This window comes from Mercenaria mercenaria, chromosome 6, assembly GCF_021730395.1.
Source record: "Mercenaria mercenaria strain notata chromosome 6, MADL_Memer_1, whole genome shotgun sequence".
NCBI lineage: Eukaryota > Metazoa > Mollusca > Bivalvia > Venerida > Veneridae > Mercenaria > Mercenaria mercenaria.
The window spans coordinates 71,020,867-71,042,450 of record NC_069366.1 but is presented as its reverse complement, the minus strand read 5'-3'; the positions used below and the strand labels follow the sequence as shown (position 1 = coordinate 71,042,450).

Below are 21,584 nucleotides of genomic sequence, written 5' to 3'. Positions count from 1 at the left end.
GGTTTAAAATGTTATATACACTGTGCTGAAACTTTTGGTTCAGATTGTTGAAATAGTGCATTATCTATCAAATACAATTGTAAAACTGTAAAAATGTAATTATGGTTCAAACAAAAGAAATATAACATTCTTTCAACCTTTAGTATTAATAAATTTTATAAAACGCAATATAATATATACATCTTAAACATTGAATGCTATTTTGCAGACTAAATAAATCTCTAATAGAATATAAGAGAAGTACAAAATGTCATAACTCATTGCTGAAATGTGACTCAGGAATGCAGATGACATATATTAAGCAATACTCATGGCAACAGCATGTTAAGGCTCTTACTTAATTAAGGAGGCAGTTAACTGTAAGGCACACAAAATGAATACTATTTCATTAAGAATATTATTTTCTTAGATATGTCTAGCCCTAATGTGCATAGAAATACCGAAAGTAGTCTACTAGCTATGATTATTTCAGTATCATTAGAACATTATCAAACACAATCATGGTTGGTTACCAGTTTTTGAACTTAATCTTTGTGGCACCTGACTTTTTTACAAGTGAACAATGCTTTAAATTTGAATATTATATACCCTTCTCAAATGCACTCATTTGATTGGTCAAAATGAGTGCACGCGCGGGTCCGCAAAAAGCGATATTGACCTGCAAAAGTGATAATGACTCTTGTGATATCACTTTTTCTTATATGTATGAAATATGGGCCAGTCAAATGAATGCATTTGAGAAGGGCGTATAATATAACAATTATAGACTTATGTTTCGGTCAATATGTGTTTTTACGGACTTGTAGAAATGATATTGACCTCGGACTGCGTCCTCGGTCAATATCATTTCTACAGGTCCGTAAAGACACATACTGACCTCAACATAAGTCAATAACTGTATAATTACATATCTGTTTTAATTTTTAAAAGATTATACAAGAAACATGCACCTATGAAGTAATATTTATGCAGAAGATTTGGACACAACTTACAAAAGTAAATTACATTTTTTTCTTTTCAATAAGGAAGCAAATTGTTAAATATCTGTCTAGTCTTGATGGCAGCAACATTTTTAATAGGGGCTGTTTTTTTTCCCAATAAGAATATCAGGCTGTATGTGTAAAATGGCTTAGTCTATGGTAATTCATTTTGCATTCAAGTTTGAACCATGTTTAGATAAAGATTGCTTCTTTTGCATGGAAATTCTCTGATGACACCATCAGTACCTTCAATTATTTAAAAAAAAAAAAAATATGTATAAAACTCATTGATCTTTGGAATAGACATTTATTATCTTTTCTTACATTTTTTATGTTAGCAAGAGGGCCATGATAGCTTTAGATTGCTTAAACAGGTTGAAGCATGTAAAACTCTAGAAGAGAAACAAAATATGCACCATGCAGGTGGCAAAAGTTCCACAGTCCATATTAGCTTATTACGTAAATAAGCATTCATGACAGCTGACACTGAAACAGTTCAAATAATATATGTTCCTTTGGTCTTTAAAACTCAGTGGAAAAAAATCAATAAAATAAATGGAAAAGGCTATGGGTGTTTTAAAAGATCTCTTTATAATGGATATCTGTATTCACCAGTTCATGAGAAGTTGTTACAAGATATCTCTATGTTAAGCTCTCTCGGCCCCTAAAAGGAATTGGATGCTCCTATTTTAACAAATTTGGAAACAGACCTTACAATGATGCTTCAGACCAAATAAAATGAAGATCCATCAAGAAGCTCATGAGAAGAAATTGTCTGAAGGGTTTTCTTATTTTAGCTCTTGTGCGAAGCACCCAAATCTGAACAAGTTTGATGAAGATCCATCAAGAAGTTAAGGAGAAGAAGTCATTTAAAGTTTTTTTCCTGATCCTCCTAAAAGGGACCAAGCTGAAATATTTAAAAAAAAACTGAAAGAGGACCAAGCCAGGATGCTATTGACCAGGTTTGATGCAATTCAGACAAGAAGATTTATTCTTTGTTTCCTCTATTGTTCTTTCTAGCCACTTAAAAGAAGTTTAGCAACATAAAAGAAACAGGATGAACAGAATTGCTATTATCTATTGTTCTCCTAGCTTCACGTCATATTACATGCGCAGGTGGACAGATGGCTGGACAAGGGGACCACTGACAGTGAGTAATTACAATAGCTCACAATGAAAACATCATGCTCAGGTTAGCTAAAAATATCATTGAAATTTACTTTTTTTTACTTTTAAATACTAGATCTACTTTCAGTTTGCAATTTCTGTATGCAGATGTCATTGTAAAATTGGAGTGAAAAATGTTTAATTTTTGTAAAGGGAACAACTGCAGTGGATTCAATGATTTGTATCAATATCACTGGTCCAACAATTTGCATTCCCTATATAATGACAGTTTATATAATGTGACCAAGTGTCTAATGCTGACAGTAAGTTGAGTAACTGGTAGAAAGTCGGCAAAATATGCTGTTACAGTCAATTAATTATTCTTTCTGCTGTAAACAAATTTGGGGGTAGTGTAGGCCTAGATGTTTTATAAATCATATAAATCTACAGAATCAGAATAAACAAGCCAGCTATTTCTACTGAGTCCGAGTGTAGTATAATTCGGATAAACTGTCATTATGAAACCCGATTTATTCCTGATAAAGTCCCAAAACGACAATCATTTGGTGGATTCATGGCTCTAACTAGTTACTGTTTCAAAAAATGCGTTATATCCAAACATGATAAACATAACTAACCTGAAATAACACCTTCCCTTCTGTAATGTTTACAAAACAAAAAACACGTGCAGCTTCCGGTTGGGAGAAGAAGAAGAAAACTTGGGAAAACCCACTTTCTGGGAATGCGGGTCAGGACGGCCCAAATCCAAAACGGTCCAGACCAAGACGGCCCAGTCCAGGACGGCCCAGATATATTAAATATACCGTAATATACCGTTATGACAAATTAAAGATGCTATTTTGTAAGATCATAGTTGATTTAGAATAAAATTATATTAAGGGACAATTATTTTTTCTGATTGATTGCAATTCAGTATAATTATGTTCGCAGTTTGATTGGTCTCTTCTCTTAAAGTGCACCGACTGTTTATTGATGTGCGTAATTAATCCTATTATAATCATCTGCATAATGCTTCTATCACTATAAATGAATTAATTACTTTTATGTTTTTTTCGTGTCCTGCCCTCTTGTCCAATTATATGTATAATAAAATTTGTTGTCATTTTTGCTATGTAAATTAATAAAACATAAATAAAAAGAATTATTTGAAATTCTTGGTTATTCTTGGTTATTAATGAAAACTGGTCCGTCATGGTATGGGCCGTCTAGGTTTTGGGCCGTTTTGGTTACGTACCGTCATGGATTTGGGCCGTTTTGACCCGTCACCCTTTCTGGGGAGTGTGTATTGTACATTTTTGTCTGAGTAATTATCATAGACTAGTTGAGGAAAACAACGTTTTTTCTTTAAAGACAAAATTATTTATAACATGAAATGAAATTATAAAGCACTTTTTAAAAAATTGTACCTAGATATGAACGTAAAAATTATTCAGGTGAATGCCCATACACTTTTCTCCCAACTCTAGATTGGCGGCTGCTTCAAAGACGTAAAGAAATAAGTATTCGAAGTCTGATATGGCACTGGAAGCGATAGACGATTATTATGACCTCAATGACATCCTTTCAACAAATGAAAAAATACCTTGCAAAATAGAAATGCCAATATACAGACTTGGTAAGACGACATTTTGAAGATTTTTTTGTTAAACTGATATGTCATCAGTTTTCGTGATAATTTTTCACAGATTCCATGTTTTCATGCACAGCCACAGGTACACTGCGGCAGGATATAAAGCGCCGCCTTGTTAATAGTCTAATTAATGAGACCTTGGGTAGACTGATTTTACATTCTGATATTTCACTTACCTAGTGGAGGGGGATATCGACCAGTCAAAAAAATATAGGCAGTGGCTAGAGAACCGGAATCGGTTCCCTAGACAGCGAACTTATTCATCCGGAACCGGTTCTCTAGCCAAAGTACCGTGCATAGGCTAGGGAACCGGAATTTTACTTCTATGCATAAAACTGTCAAAATTCACTTTGTTTCTTTTGGTAAGTATCATGTGCATATTCTTATCTTAATAAGTTAATTATTTTTACCATTTCAGCAAGCTATGCCCTTTTATTTATTTGTGTTTACTGTGTCTCCAGAAGTGTACTCGCCGCATACTGTCCGCCATATTGGAATGATAAAATAAACTAGTACGAATGAATGCGAAATCGTCGACACTGGAGCCAAAATAAACTTGAAATTTAAACTTAAAAGGTATAAGACAATAAAAGAAACGATTAAAACAAATTAAGTAATTTCTTTTAATTAGTATTGATTACATATCTAAACGTGAAATGCCGAGGTGTTACAAACAAGTATTTAAAGTGATCAAAGAATCTGTATGAAGTTTTAAGGGCAATTAAATTAATTTGTTCATCTATAAACATGTAATGACGCAAATACAAACCAATATTATTTTATATTTAAATAATTTAAACATAGTACAAGTTTAAAGCAAAATTTAATAACATTTAAAAACTGCAAAGTAGTTTCACGCATTCATTCGTACTAGTTTATATCATTCCAATACGGCAGATGTGGCGAGTACACTTTTGGAGACAGTAAATGCAGATAAATGCAAGGGCATGATAAAATTAATTAAGATAATAATATGCATGACACTTACCAAGTAACAAAGTGGATTTCGGCAGCATTATGCATAGAAATAAAATTCCGGTTCCCTAGCCTATGCACGGTATTTTGCTTAGAGAACCGGTTCCGGACGAATAATTTCGCAGTGTAGGGAACCAATTCCGGTTCTCTAGCCACTGCCAAAAATATAACGATATTAAACTCTTGACTTGAGTACAATTACTTGGACTACCGTGTTAACATGATTTAACCATTATTTCTTCTATTTGAAATTCTTTACATTTTGAACCAAATAACCCACAGCTTTCGATTTTAATTTTAAATGCTTCTGAAAATATTGGTTGCATTGGATGAGAGTGCTAAAACACTTTCCTATGGAGGTGAAGGCCCGGGTTCGATTCCTGGCTACTTCCATTGCAGTGTGTCCTTTGGCAAGGCATTTCGTCATGATTGCGTCAGCCAACCCAGCTGTAAATGCGTACCAGCAAATTGCTGGGGGTAAGGTATAATTGGTTTTAACTGTTCTTAAAATAAGGTCGCCAAAAAGCTTTACAGAGCTTATGTTCATTGTTTCACAAAGCTATGGTAAGTGAAGTTTACCTTTACCTACCTTAAGAATTTTCCATTGATATATAGTGACAAGGTGTAGCTCTCACATCATTTTTGGATGGATTCCGTCCAGTGGAACCACAATATATATATACATATACAAATTTCGGCTTCATCGATTTTTTGATAACCACCATAGATTCACTCTTCGCCAAAAGAAAGTAGTTCTCAAATGGCAGCATATAGACATGATAGAACAACTGAAATCACCACGCTTCACTGCATGCTTTAATTGAATGCAGACGATGTACCCGCTGACCAATAAACTAAGCACGCTTTATATACGAGACAGTGTTCTTATCGCTGGATGACGGATTTTTCATTGAAGATTTTACATCAATGGAATTCACAAATAAATTAGCTGTACTAAAAATTCAGAATTTAGGGGAGTACTGCCAATTTCAGAAAAACTTGCCGAATGGGTGTTTACACAATCTGACTAAAGTACATCTCCTATTACGCTACGCATAGGATCTGACAACGAGCTATTCATGGCCTCGTTCTGACAACCCTTCCGCTAGCCAATCAAAAGCTACCTTACAATATCCTGCAAGCTTTAAAAGCCGTGGGTTTTGATATCAACAATTTTTATGTCGAAAGATGTCAGATAGCCGGTTAGCTCAGTCGGTAGGGCACTTGCTTTGTAAATGAGAGAACCCGGGATCGAGCCCTGGATTAACTGCAAATTTTTCTTACTCTTTGACATTGAAACAAGTTGTCTGGTTGGTTCAAACAAAAATAGATTTGCGAAAATAAAAATAGCAATATTGGAAATCCAAAATATACAGAAGACGAATGTGAATGTGTCGTTCTCAGATCTTCGTTTAGAAGATCAAGTACTTTAGTCAGATTGGGTGTTTACATCAAACGCTGGTAGTAAATGACCTAGGTGTCACTCTAGTTATCGGTGAGAGGTTAATTTGATCACGCTTGTAGTTAACTCCGCCCTAAAGTATTTTTCAATTGACCGGTTAGTTTCAAAAGCAAAATATCACAGGTATTTATTTCAAGATAGCTCTGACTCAGCATAATAAATACATTCATGTGCATATACACTTAAATCTATGTAGATTATTATTATACTAGATTATAGATTTGAACATTGATGTGTATACATGTTTTTAGCTCGACTATTCAAAGAATAGTCTAGCTATTCTACTCACCCTGGCGTCCGCATCGGCGTCACACCTTGGTTAAGTTTTTGCATGCAAGTACATACAGCCATCAATTAAAGGCATATAGCTTTGAAACTTATTTTTTCTTTTTCTAGGTCAATAACCAACCTCTCTGGGTCAAGTCCCATAACTCTGACATGTATTTTGAGCAAATTATGCCCCTTTTTGGACTTAGAAAATTTTGGTTAAAGTTTTACATGCAAGTTACTATCTCCAAAACTAATGCAGATATTGATTTGAAACTTCTCATGTGTCTTCGGGGTTATAAAACTAGTTGATTGCAGCAAGTCCCATAACTCTAACTTTCATTTTGGCCAAATTATGCCCCCTTTTGGACTTAGAAAATTCTGGTTAAAGTTTTGCGTGCAAGTACATACAGCTATTTCTAAAAGGCATATAGATTTGAAACTTACTTTTTCTTTTTCTAGATCAATTACCAACCTCACTGGGTCAAGACCCATAACTCTGACATGTTTTTTGAGCAAATTATGCCCCCTTTTAGACTTAGAAAATTTTGGTTAAAGTTTTACATGCAAGTTATTATTTCCAAAACTAATGCAGATATTGATTTGAAACTTCACATGTGTCTTCGGGGTTATAAAACTAGTTGATAGCAGCAAGTCCCATAACTCTGACCTTCATTTTGGCCAAATTATGCCCCCTTTTGGACTTAGCAAATTCTGGTTAAAGTTTTGCATGCAAGTACATACAGCTATTTCTAAAAGGCATATAGATTTGAAACTTATTTTTTCTTTTTCTAGATCAGTTACTAACCTCACTGGATCAAGTCCCATAACTCTGGCATGTATTTTGGGCAAATTATGCCCCCTTTTGGACTTTGAAAATTCTGGTTAAAGTTTTAAATGCAAGTTTCTATCTCCAAAACTAATGCAGATATTGAATTGAAACTTCACATGTGCCTTCGGGGTTATAAAACTAGTTGATAGCAGCAAGTCCCATAACTGATATGCATTTTGGTCAAATTATTCCCCCTTTTGAACTTAAAACTCTTTTGATATTTAACCTTTTTGGGTAATATTTTCCTGCTTCTGGGACAATATTTGGAATAGTTGAGCTTGGCTGTCTTACGGACAGCTCTTGTTATACAGCAACTCTCAACGAAATAAAATAAAACTGCTACCGCAGGTTTTGTCTCGAAGGTTTCATGTATTTATTTTAAATTGATGTACATGTATCCATTCTTCGTAAAATGTTCACGGATGTCGGTCATGGAAAATATCGCATACTCGATGTTGTCTTTACACATTGAACTATAAGTTTGCTTTTAGTTGTGAGAAAACAAACTCTGTAATAGATTATATTCATCCATTTATTTATTCATTTTGAAACTTCATGCAGTATCTTGTCTTAATATAACTGGAAGTTGTCCCTAGACTCGTGAACGTCTGGTAATACCTAGTATTAGTCAAAATAGTTTGACGTTCAGATTGTTTTATATTTGTGACAGGAATCTATGCGTCAAACTTTGAAGGGCCAAAATAATTGAGGATAAATCACAGTACACAGTCATGTAAAGTTATTGGTTTTATCGTTTGTGCATATTAGCTGTCAACATACAATGATACATAGGTTTAAATCACTAGAAATTTCGTAATGTTGGATATTCTTTGATAATTTTTACATAAATCAATGAGGAATTGAATCACCTTTCGATAAGTTTTATTTAAATTTATGGCCAGTTTGTGAAATAATCGGCATTTAAATTTATAGCATGTAAAGCGTCGGCAGCGATGAAAATTTCATCAGAAATTGTTCAATTATTTTGGTCTTTGAGTGTTTGACGCGAGTGGGGATATTGCCCATATGAAAAAAGTTTCTCAGTATTTCCTAGGATCGCTTCAAATCAGGTGGACTATACCTAGTGTGTGTAGTGCCTTTCTGTTTTAAAAGGCACATAGTTCTGTCGCAGCATGTTGCAAATAATAGAACACTTGGCTCTTGTTACACAGAGAATGGAAATCTATGACCATGCACACGATTTTGTAATAAAAAGTTTATTGCACAGGCGCCACTCGATGCATTGCTATTTTAACTGAATATGCTTCCAGGTTACTACAATACAATAGCACTAAGTCTTGTTCAGTAAGTCATTTCTTCTACACATGTGTATCGGACCACAACCCACGCTGAGTGCGGCCAGGTAAATCGCGTGCAGTCTTAGCACTTTTTATTTTAGACTGCTTCAGAAGTTCAGAATGTTAATCTTGATGATCTTTAGGTCAATAGGTCAGGTGAGCGATACAGGGCCTTCATGGCCCTCTTGTTTTACCTGTTATTGGCAACAGTACTGCCATTTTGATTATGATTATCATGATTAATATTATGTCAACTTGATAAATGTTAACATCACATATATAATCACAACACAAGCTGCTATTAAAGGTCTTCTTGTGCAACCAGTAACAGGTACTTGCCAGTGCTTATTTTACCTGCTTGTCATCCTTTTAAATGCTGCATGGTAAGCACTTTGAAGCTACAACTTCTATTTTTCACGTCTTTGGTATGATGTGGCTAGGGTTTGAACCCCAGACCTCTTGCACACAAAGTGGACACCCTACCAGTGAGCTACTGAGGCAGTTAACTATAATATCATAATTAATTATATATTGTTGCATTGTAAGTATTATATTATAATTAATTATATTATACTATTATACATGACAAAGACAATATGTTTATACCTCTTTCTCATAATTCTGAGTCTTCTCATTGATCCGAGCCTTAGAAAAATTTCGTTTGCAGTCGTGTCCTGTTTCTAAATTTTATGCATATTTTGGCCGTATGACAGTTGAAAAGGAGTAAAAAGAAAATTGTATTATTCACATTAAAATGAGAATATCCACATCTGAAGATTTGGGCACATAATTCGCTTATTTAAAATCACTGGGGTAATATGTTACTGTCTTAAAGGAAATAGTAACCACTTAATGTAATACATTTTGATGTGCAGGCACATTATTATACCTATTCTTAATTTAAAAAGAGGAGCTTTTTCAGAGATTGCCTTAGTTTTTGAGAACTAGTACAAATGGATCACAAGTCCTGGTTCAATGCTCAGAGAAAGCATTCTGGCTGTTTCAGAGGGTGCGGGTCATCATGTAAAAGCTTTGATTATCCAATAACAACTGTTAACATTCTGCGAACAAGATACTGCAAACATCCAGCCAGCAAGTTGCTGTGAGCATCCAGCAATAAAACCAAGAGTCATGATTTACAAGCAAAATCCAACAGAAATTCCCCACGAACTAGCTTCTGCATATAAATAGTGCAAAACTGAAGAAACTGATACAAATTACAAACATTGTAATTAACTTTTCAGACTCCTACTTTGACCTAACAGATAATGTTACAAATTAATTGACTTTAATACAATAATTATTACCTGTTGAGGTCAGATCTTTTCAAGAACAGTTAATCAAAGGAATAATCTTCTAAGTTCTTTGTGCAGTTAAACTGCAATCATTGGTCTTAGTGCAGATATCCTGTGAATTTTAAGTATCAAGTCAGTCACAGCATGTTTGCGACTAGTGGCAAAATCTGGGGAATGGTAAATATGTTTGTGGCATGTTCACACATATTGGTGGCACATTCACATTTTTTTACCATTTACATATTGTAAACTAAACAAAAAATGTCAACAAAGTGTGCCAGAGGTTCAACCAGTTGTGGAGGACCTTTGGTTTGTGAAAATGCTTAAACATGGATCCATGGAATATAGAGTTTTTACGTTTTTCAGATCTCAAATTCAGATACATGTTACGTTTTAAGAAATCCTTTATTTTCTTACTTCTGCTAAACAAATGCTGCAGTTTAAATTTATTATTACAAATATTTACAACTTTGGATAATTACATGAAATATTTATGCATTTTAGGGTATTTGGATTCAAGCTCTACAAGTGAGCATTTAAATCCTGGGACTAAAATTGAGTTTCCATACTGGATGGCACGATCATTATGCAGCCGTAAACGTCACATGGTGAGTGTGGAGCTGCCCAAAAATTACAGGTATGTGTTACTTTTATAAATGTATATAACTGCATTGTGTCAGGGTATAGGACTTGAATGGCGAATAGAAAGTGTGAAAGCAGCCAGGTAGTTCAGTTGGTAGGGCATTGTAATGGTATTCTGAGGCCCCAGGTTAAAGTCCCTGTCTGGCTGCACATTTTTCTCGCCCTGTGACATTTGGTACCCAACATGACTATACTCCAAGATCATATTCATCTTGATCTCAATCCCATTAGAAATTAAGTTAGCGGGGCAGTATGTCACAGTAAAGGGCTTAAATATTGAAACAGGGAGAAAATGTTTAGGCTGGCTGGTAGCTCAGTCGGTAGAGCGTTGGAATGGTATTCTGAGGCCACGGGTTTGAGTCCCAGTCCAGCTTCACATTTTTGTCACCCTGTGACACTTGTTTTCTTTGCAAATCATTTGAATACCAGTAGAGTCTTTCAAGGATCCATTTCTGTAGTGACTATCTAGCTTTATCTGAAGGGTCAGGACACCTTTAGACTATCTGAAAGCAGGCTAAATACTTTCCTGAAATGAAAGTATACTTATCATTTAGTTACTACCAGATATATCAGTTAATCATAATGTTTCAAAAAATAAGGATTAAATTAATTAGATCCACTGTGTTGTAGAATTATGTTTAGATGCTTGTGGATCAACCCACTGTATATTATAAATTTTAAGAATTCATGTCAAGCTTTGTTGACTGCTTCTTGGACCACTGGCAAGTTGTTGCACCTATTCAAGGCATATTGTGGGGACCAGGTATTAAATTCCCCTTTCACCATGATATACACCCGACCTCTTGGGTAGAGGCAATGTGCTGTACATAAACATTTGTTATTTCCAGTTACAATGATGTTTGCTTTCTCTTGTCTGTACTTTACTGTACCAGATGAAATTCTTGTTATTTCCACATTCAGGGAGTCTTACCGTGAGATACTAACAGCAGATTCCTCTGTTGTTGACCTTCACAAGCTGGGACCATACTACTACAGTTTTGGGACACACTTGCTAAAATTTGAGTTGCCAGATTCACCTGATATTGCCAAAATTCTTGTCAAGGTATGAACTGCAGATTTGCCACATATTGTCAAAGTTTGCATTAAAATTAATGTGTGCACTGTACATTTTGCCTGAGAAATTTCAAGGTTCTTTCAAAGTTACTGGTAAGTACTGTAGAAGATAGCCCGACAGCTTGGCTCAGTAGGGAGAGCGCAGATTTATGGATAGAGGGGTCGTGAGTTTGATCACCGGGCAAGGGGTATGTTCTCCATGATGATTTGATAGAAGAGATTGTGTCTTAAATCATTCATCCTATACCTCTGATTTATGTGGGGAAGTTGGCAGTTACTTGCAGAGAACAGGTTTTTACTGATACTAAAACACCGGTTAGGTTAACTGCCCGCCATTACGTTTATAACTGAAATACTGTTGAAAAACAACGTTAAACCCAAAACAAACAAACTAGAAGATTGTTGTGAAGGTATGTAAATTCACCTGATGTTGCAAAGAATTCTCAGTGTATGTATAGTAGATTCATCTGATGCTGCCAAGAGTCTTCTCAAGGTATGTATTGTAGACTCACCTGATATTGCCAAAGTTCTGGTCAATGTATGTACTGTAGACTTTCTACAGTCGAACTTCGTTAACGCGAACTCGACGGGATCAGCAAAACATGTTCGAGCACTAGTTGTGCCCCCCCACCCACCCCCATGAGTGGTGGGGGCACACTCATGGGGGCATATAGATTTGCTCTTGTCCGTGCATCCTTCCGTCCGTGCGTCCGTCCAAAGTTCGTGACACGCCTAGCTCAGAAAGTATTTGATATAAATTAATGAAACCTTGCATGAGTCTTTATCATGATATGAATTTGCGCACCTTCTATGTTTCGTCTGGCTCCGCCCCCTAATTTTAGAGTTATGGCCCCTGAAATAGGCACATTTTCACCTTGTGACACGCCTAGCTCAAAAAGTATTTGATATAGATTCATGAAACCTTGCATGAGTCTTAATCATGATATGAACTTGCGCACCTCTTATTTTTCATCTGGGTCCGCCCCCTATTTCTAGAGTTATGGCCCCTGAAATAGTCAAAAATGCACATTTTCACCTTGTGACACGCCTAGCTCAAAAAGTGTTTGATATAAATTGATGAAACCTTGCATGAATCTTTATCATGGTATGAACTTGCGCACCTCTTATTTTTCGTCTGGCTTCGCCCCCTATTTTTAGAGTTATGGCCCCTGAAATAGTCAAAAATGCACATTTTCACCTTGTGACACGCCTAGCACAAGAAGTATTTGATATAGATTCATGAAACTTTGCATGAGTCTTAATCATGATATGAACTTGCGCACCTCCTATTTTTCATCTGGGTGCGCCCCCTATTTCTAGAGTTATGGCCACTGAAATAGTCAAAAATGCACATTTTCACCTTGTGACACGCCTAGCTCAAAAAGTATTTGATATAAATTGATGAAACCTTGCATGAATCTTTATCATGATATGAACTTGCGCACCTCCTATTTTTCATCTGGGTCCACCCCCTATTTCCAGAGTTATGGTCCCTGAAATAGTCAAAAATGCACATTTTCGCATAATTATGTGCCTCACTCAAAAAATATTTAATGTAAATTCATGAAACCTTGCTTGAGTCTTAATCATAATGTGACCTTGCACACCTGGCATTCTTCTTGAGAATTTTAGAGTTTATTACAGAGTTATGGCCCTTGAAATAGCCAAAATAGTGGATTTTTTGTTTGTGATGCTCATAGCTCAAAGAGTATATTGTATAGAATAATGAATCCATTTCATAATTTTTTAATTTTTTTTAGGTTATACCCCATTAAGACTGCAAACATTTGAATGATTTCCCCTTATTTGTGACAAATGTACCAGTGGGGGGCACACCCTGTGTCCTACAGACACATTCTAGTTTTTCACTTGTGTTCAGTCCCAATGTCAGGTATGCATTTTATATCAAATTCTGTAAAAATGAAGAAATTCTGTGTCTTCACCTCACCTTGGAATGAAAATCTTAGCTGCTGACAATGTCTTCAGAGGTATGTACTGTAACTGATGGAAACTTTGTGAAGGAATAGGCTTGCACACAAACAGGCCTTGTCAATGTTTTTTAAGCAGACCTTTTATTGTATTTTTCTAGTGTATATATGAGCCGTGCCATGAGAAAACCAACATAGTGGCTTTGCGACCAGCAAGGATCCAGACCAGCCTGCGCATCCGCGCAGTCTGGTCAGGATCCATGCTGTTCGCTTTTAAAGCCTATTACAATTAGAGAAACCATTAGTGAACAGCACGGATCCTGACCAGACTGCGCGGATGCGCAGGCTGGTCTGGATCCATGCTGGTCACAAAGCCATTATGTTGGTTTTCTCATGGCGCGGCTCATATGTAGACTCCTCTGTTTCTGATGATGTGTGACTCTAACTGCGTCTGTATCGCAAGGAGGTGCTCTTGTTTTTTAAGATACAGCCTTGAAATTTGGATGACGTATACAGTTTTGCACACCTGTCTTTAAACTGACTTTCAGTGACCATGAATGTGACCTACTGACCTACTTACTTAATACTTTAGCATCAGCATGACATTTGAAACATGTAGCTCATATTACTCAGGTGAACGATCCAGGGTCATCACGACCCTTTTGTTATATCTTAAAGGGTTTTAAGTAGTAATAACCATACGTATAATTATATTTCACTAGTTTTAGGTGCAGATATTTCTGGCTGGCTAGTAATTGTTTTGGCAGTGACTCTGCAAAATCTATTGTCTTATAGTATTAATTTTTTTTATAAGAACAGTTATGACACCATTACAAGAGTCATAGTGCACCCTATGATGTAAGTCAAGTTCCATTAACTTCCATGCAAACACACAGAAACTGCCATATGGTATGCAAGAAAAGATTCATTTTCACTTATAGACAGCCTGCCTCCTTGGCTCTGTATTGAGAGCGCTGATTTATGGATTTAGGCATCTTGAGTGTGAATCAGGGGCTAGGCTAATGTTCTCCATGGCAGTTTGATAAAAGGCAATATGTCTGAAATCATCTTTCAGCCGGATTCATTTGGAGAAATTGGCAGTTACCTGCAGAGAACAGGTTTATACTGGAACAGAATTAAGGAAAACTTGGTAAGTTTCACTGCCTGAAATACAGTTGAAACACAGCAGTAAACCCAACACAAACAAACAAAATCACTGTAAGCCATCAACATATGAGCCGCACCATGAGAAAACCAACATAGTGGCTTTGCGACCAGCATCCGCGCAGTCTGGTCAGGATCCATGCTGTTCGCTTTCATAGCCTATTGCAATTAGAGAAACCATTAGCGAACAGCATGGATCCTGACCAGACTGTGTGAATGCGCAGGCTGGTCTGGATCCATGCTGGTCGCAAAGCCACTATGTTGGTTTTCTCATGGCACGGCTCATATATTCTTTTTCTTTTTTACCCACTACAGGCATTCCAGGGAAGGTTTAGAAAAGTGATGGACTCTTCACAAAATGCTTATAATGAGGATACAACGAAACTCACTGAGAAACTGGATGAGTCGGAGAGACTTCTATTCAAAGCTGGTCAGTTAGGACTCAACGATTTCATTAGATGGGAGACAAGACAAACTGAAAAATTGACAACGTCTGAAATGGTGAAAAATCACAGAAAAAGAAAACGTGCTGTAATGGAAGATGTTGGTTAAAGAACATTAATATATAATATGTGTTTATTCGTGTATTTATTTTAGTTATAAAATGGAACGTTTTTGTTTCATTCATAATAATATTATTTGCTTTTTTTTCTGTATAGGGAGGCTGAGATTTCAAATTTGTTCAGGAATTTATGCAGGATTTTATTTCAGATATTGCAATATTAACAAATATGATGTGAAACTTTTTTGATGATATCGCTATTATTGTCTTTCAATGAATATGCATTCTTGCATATGAGACTGGGAATTCGGTGATTTCTCATGCTTTGTTAATAGTAATACGCTACTGAAAGAAAAAAGGTGCTGTAAGAAAGTCATTTGTTTGAATTTTACTAGTATTTGTTGAATATGGCATGCAAGAAAAAAGATTCAATCACTCTTTGTATGTGCAGATTGAAATATCCAGCTCAAGGGTGACTGTTTTGGCATTATTATTTATTAAATTTTTAGCTTGACTATATTCAAAGAATATTCCCAGCTATTCTACTCATCCGGATGTCAGCATTGGTATCACACCTTCGTTAAAGTTTTGCATGGAAGTATCATTTAAAGGCATATAGCTTTGAAACTTACTTTTTCTTTTTCTGGATCAATTACCAACCTCACTGGGTCAAGTCCCATAACTCTGACATGTATTTTAGCCAAATTATGCGCACTTTTAGACTTTTAGAAAATTCTGGTTAAAAGTTTTGCATGCAAGTTACTATCTCTAAAACTAATGCAGATATTGAATTGAAACTGTTCATGTGTCTTTAGGGTTATAAAACTAGGTGATAGCATCAAGTCCCAAAACTGACTTGCATTTTGGCCAAATTGTGCCCCTTTGGGACTTCGGAAATCCTGGTTAAAGTTTAGTATGCAAGTTACTAACTCAAAAATTTATGCAGATATTGAATTGAAACTACACAGGTTTCTTTAGGTTTATAAAGCGAGGGCATACCATCAAGTCCCATAACTCTGACATGTATTTTGCAAAATTATATCCCCTTTTGAACTCGAAAACTTCTGGTTAAAGTTTTGCATGCAAGTTACTATCTCCAAAATTAATGCAGATACTGGATTGAAACTCTATAGATATTTTAACATCTAGGGTAATATTCCTGCTTCGTGGACAACAATTTGAATAGTCGAGCATTGACTGTCTTACGGAGTGCTCTTGTTTAACTGATTCCCATCACTTTTGTTTGCAATTTAAACGAGCAGGCTTCTAAACTATACTAATAAATTTTTGTTGTTCTAAATTTTGTACCTTCATATGAAAAGAAAGACAGGATTTTTTATGGGACAACTTTTGCATACTAACGCTTTTTATTAGCCTGTCTGATATTTTAAAAATACTCGGAGGTATTGTTGTCACTCGATCTTCGGTGTTGGTATTGATTAATATTTTTGTTAGATCCATTCATTCACAAAAAGCTATAAAGTTATAGCTTTGATATTTTGTACACTGTTTATCATCATTAGGCAAGTGCATGAGTGTTGGCCAAGAACCATAATTCTGATATGCATTTTGTCAGAATAATGACATTTTATTAAGTTAGAAAATTGGATTCTTTTACAATATTTGTTAAAGTTCACTTTCTGTAAGAGCTGTATCTGGCCTAAAGTTATAAATTAAGATTAAAGATTTCATATACCGTATTTTGGTGTGTATAGGTCGCGGTAATGTATAGTCCGCATCTAATTTTTGCTCTGGAAATGGTCGATGAAAAAGGTATTAATAAACAGACTGGAAATGGTATATGAAAAAGGTATTAATAAACAGAATTTAGTATTTGTTAGCTCACCTGTCGCAAAGTGACAAGGTGAGCTTTTGTGATCGCGCGGTGTCCGTGCGTGCGTCCGTAAACTTTTGCTTGTGACCACTCTAGAGGTCACATTTTTCTTCGGATCTTTATGAAAGTTGGTCAGAATGTTCATCTTGATGATATCTAGGTCAAGTTCGAAACTGGGTCACGTGCCATCAAAAAGTAGGTCAGTAGGTCTAAAAATAGGAAAACCTTGTGACCTCTCTAGAGGCCATATATTTCACAATATCTTCATGAAAATTGGTCAGAATGTTCACCTTGATGATATCTAGGTTAAGTTTGAAACTGGGTCACGTGCCTTCAAAAACTAGGTCAGTAGGTCTAAAAATAGAAAAACCTTGTGATCTCTCTAGAGGCCAAATATTTCACAAGATCTTCATGAAAATTGATCAGAACGTTCATCTTGATGATATCTAGGTCAAGTTTGAAACTGGGTCACGTGCCTTCAACAACTAGGTCAGTAGGTCAAATAATAGAAAAACCTTGTGACCTCTCTAAAGGCCATATTTTTCATGGGATCTGTATGAAAGTTGGTCTGAATGTTCATCTTGATGATATCTAGGTCAAGTTCGAAACTGGGTCACGTGCTGTTAAAAACTAGGTCAGTAGGTCTAAAAATAGAAAAACCTTGTGACCTCTCTAGAGGCCATATATTTCATGAGATCTTCATGAAAATTGGTCAGAATGTTCACCTTGATGATATCTAGGTCACGTTCGAAAGTGCGTCACGTGCCATCAAAAACTAGGTCAGTAGGTCAAATAATAGAAAAACCTTGTGACCTCTGTAGAGGCCATATTTTTCATGGGATCTGTATGAAAGTTGGTCTGAATGTTAATCTTGATGATATCTAGGTCAAGTTCAAAGTGGGTCACGTGCCCTCAAAAACTAGGTCAGTAGGTCAAATAATAGAAAAACCTTGTGACCTCTCTAGAGGCCATATTTTTCATGGGATCTGTATGAAAATTGGTCTGAATGTTCATCTTGATGATATCTAGGTCAAGTTCGAAACAGGGTCATGTGCGGTCAAAAACTAGGTCAGTAGGTCTAAAAATAGAAAAACCTTGTGACCTCTCTAGAGGCCATACTTGTGAATGGATCTCCATAAAAATTGGTCAGAATGTTCACCTTGATGATATCTAGGTCAGGTTTGAAACTGAGAAAAATAGAAAAACCTTGTGACCTCTCTAGAGGCTATACTTGTGAATGGATCTTCATGAAAATTAGTGAGAATGTTCACCTTGATGATATCTAGGTAAAGTTCAAAACAGGGTCACGTACTTCGAAAACTAGGTCAATAGGTCAAACAATAGAAAAACCTTGTGACCTCTCTAGAGACCATATTTTTCAATGGATCTTCATGAAAATTGGTCAGAATTTTTATCTTGATAATATCTAGGTCAAGTTCAAAACTGGGTCACATGAGCTCAAAAACTAGGTCACTATGTCAAATAATAGAAAAAACGATGTCATACTCAAAACTGGGTCATATGGGAAGAGGTGAGCGATTCAGGACCATCATGGTCCTCTTGTTTTTATTTTGTCATGAAAACCACATGCTGCAAAGTCCTTTGTTTCTAAGGTACTTGTTTTTGTAGTTGTTACTATTACATTGAACAAGTGAAAGTCTGTGAAATCTTATTGTTAAATGGTGACATCCATGGCCCAACAAAAATACGTTTTGGGTCAAAACCACCAATTTTGTGCCTTGGCAAGTAAATAATTTCACATTATCAAACAAGCAAATTTATTGAATTTGTATCCCTGCCAAATGGGATAAAAGTTTCACCTTTGAAGAAGCAGTCTCTGCTTACAAAATGCACTTAAATGCAATTGGATTTCAGTTTTTTTTTTAAAGCTACTCGTTCTAAATTATTAATGAAAACCATTTTTCGATATTTAGTGGCAATGATTTTGACCCAAGCTACCTAAAGTGAAACTATAACAATTGGTCTCTATGAAGGCTACCTATTTACCAGGTTTAGTCTGCTTAAACGATGTACAAAGAGCCATAAATCTTGTTTTCTTCAAGCAATCTGTCTAAAACTTGCAGGGGAGCATTTCCCTACAGCATTTAGAATTTCTATTGTGTGTTGTTGAAATCCATGGAATCATGTCGGAGATATGACTGGGTGGGCAATGGACTACCGGTATGTATGTACTATATATCTATATATATATATATATATATATATATATATATATATATATATATATATATATATATATATAAAGTACAAAGGGCCATAAATCTTGTCTTCCTCAAGCAATCCAGCTATAACTTGCAGGGCCATAATGCTTTATAGCAGTTAATATTTCTACCATATTTTATTGAAATCCTACGAACCAGTTCTGAGATATGACTACAGATGGACAAACAATGGAATAGAAATACCATATACGCAAAACAAATTCCAAAGGCCATAAATCTTTTCTTCCTCAACTAATTTGAATGAAACCTGTAGAGCTGCATTGCCCTATAGCATTTGACATACCATGATTTATTGAAATTCTTCCAACCATGTCTGAGATATGATTCCTGATGGACAGAAAATGGATTAATTACGTACTATTTATACAAGTACAAAGGGCCATAAATCTTGTCTTCTGCAACCAATCTGACTAAAACTTGCAGGACTGCATGACCCTATAGCAGTCCGAGATATGAATCCAGATAGACGGAAAGTGGAATAAAACACTATATATGTAATATACATGTCCAAAGGGCAATAAATCTTGTCTTTCTAATGTAGTTTAGCCGAAACTTGCAGGTAGCACTTCCCTATAGCAGTTAACATTTCAAGCATGTTTTATTGAAATCCTTCCAGTCATGTCCGAGATATGACTCTAGACAGAAAGTGCAATAAAACACTTTATATGTAATATACATGTCCAAAGGGCCATAAATCTTGCCTTTCTCAAGCAGTGTGGCCGAAACTTGCAGGGTAGCATTTTTCTACAGCAGTTGACATTTTTACCATGTTTTAAACAAATACTTCACACCATGTCATAGATATTGTTACAGACTGAAAACATCATAACTATATCCCGCCGCGGCGCCGCCTTTGGCAGAGGATAACAAAGGAACTATAAAGGTTAAAGTATCTTCAGACCTTTCTGTGCAGTTGATTTGTTTGAAGTTCCTCAAAATATTATTAACTTCTTATGCCCCCCTTCGAAGAAGGAGGGGTATATTGTTTTGCAGATGTCGGTCGGTCAGTATGTAGACCAATCTGTTTCTGGATGATAACTTAAGAATCCTTGGGCCTAAGATCATGAAATTTGATAGGGAGGTTGGTCATCACCAGCAGATGACCCTTATTGATTTTGAGGTCAGTATGTCAAAGGTCAAGGTCACAGTGACCCGAAACAGTTAAATGGTTTCCGGATGATAACTCAAGAATTTTTGGGCCTAGGATCATCAAAGTTGATAGGGAGATTGGTTATGACCAGGAGATGACCCCAATTATTTTAAGATCAGTAGGTCAAAGATCAAGGTCACAGTGACCCGGAACAGTTAAACGGTTTCCGGATGATAACTCAAGAGTGCTTGGACCTAGGATCATGACAGTTGATAGGGAGGTTGGTCATCACCAGCAGATGACCCCTATTGATTTTGAGTTCAGTAGGTCAAAGGTCAAGGTCACAGTGACCAGGAACAGTCAAACGGTTTCTGGACAATAACTCGAGAACGCTTGGACCTAGGATCAGGAAAATTGATAGGGAGGTTGGTCATGACAGCAGATGATCCCTATTGAATTTGAGGTCATTAATTCAAAGTTCAATGTCACATTGGCCAGGAACAATTAAATGGTTTCCGGACAATAACTCAAACACGCTTGGGCCAAGGATCCTGAAAGTTGATAGAGAGGTTATTCATGACCAGCAGATGACCCCTATTGATTTTGAGGTCAGTAGGTCAAAGGTCAAGGTTACAGTGACCCGGAACAGTTAAACCATTTCCGGATGACACACAGTGAGCAAATAATTTCTGTTCCTTGTGCAATTACTGAATGCATCAAGGGGGGCATTTCGGGTTCTACGAGCTCTTGTTAATCAGAATTTTGTTTTGCTGGTTAACGTATAATTGAGTCGGTTGTTTATATTAAATCTTATAGAAAAGTGGGCCTCTGTGGGAAAGTGGTTATGGTCATACACTTCTAATCACTAAGAAAATACTCTGTAGTCGTTTGGAAACTGGGATTGGTGGGTAGAATTCTTTTATATGAGGAAACTGGGCTTTGGAAGGCTTGTGGTTCTACCTGGGTGCCACACCATGCAGAAGATATGCCTACACTGACACCTGGGGTCTTCCTCTACCATAAAATAGCTGGAATGTCACCATATGACCTATACTTGGGTCGGTGTTGATGTTCAGATGAACAAAAAAATTGACTTTGGTTCATGATGGGATGATTATTAGTGTCTTCATGACCTTTTCAAAAAAAAGTTCTTTGTCTTCATGTTTTTCCATTTTGCTTAATGATATTGAGCTGACTTGTTTGTTGTGCTTGTATATAATGTAATAAATATATACAGAAA

General features: G+C 36.1%; 1 protein-coding gene across 1 annotated transcript; it reads left to right on the top strand.

Moving 5' to 3' along the window:
• Positions 1–3,434: 3,434 nt before the first annotated feature.
• LOC123548650 (DNA replication complex GINS protein PSF3-like) lies at positions 3,435–21,584 on the top strand. Its single transcript, XM_045336112.2, has 4 exons — positions 3,435–3,723; positions 10,372–10,504; positions 11,431–11,572; positions 14,991–21,584. Exons 1-4 carry the CDS (start codon positions 3,624–3,626, stop codon positions 15,225–15,227), a joined length of 612 nt encoding a protein of 203 aa, XP_045192047.1. The 5' UTR covers positions 3,435–3,623; the 3' UTR covers positions 15,228–21,584.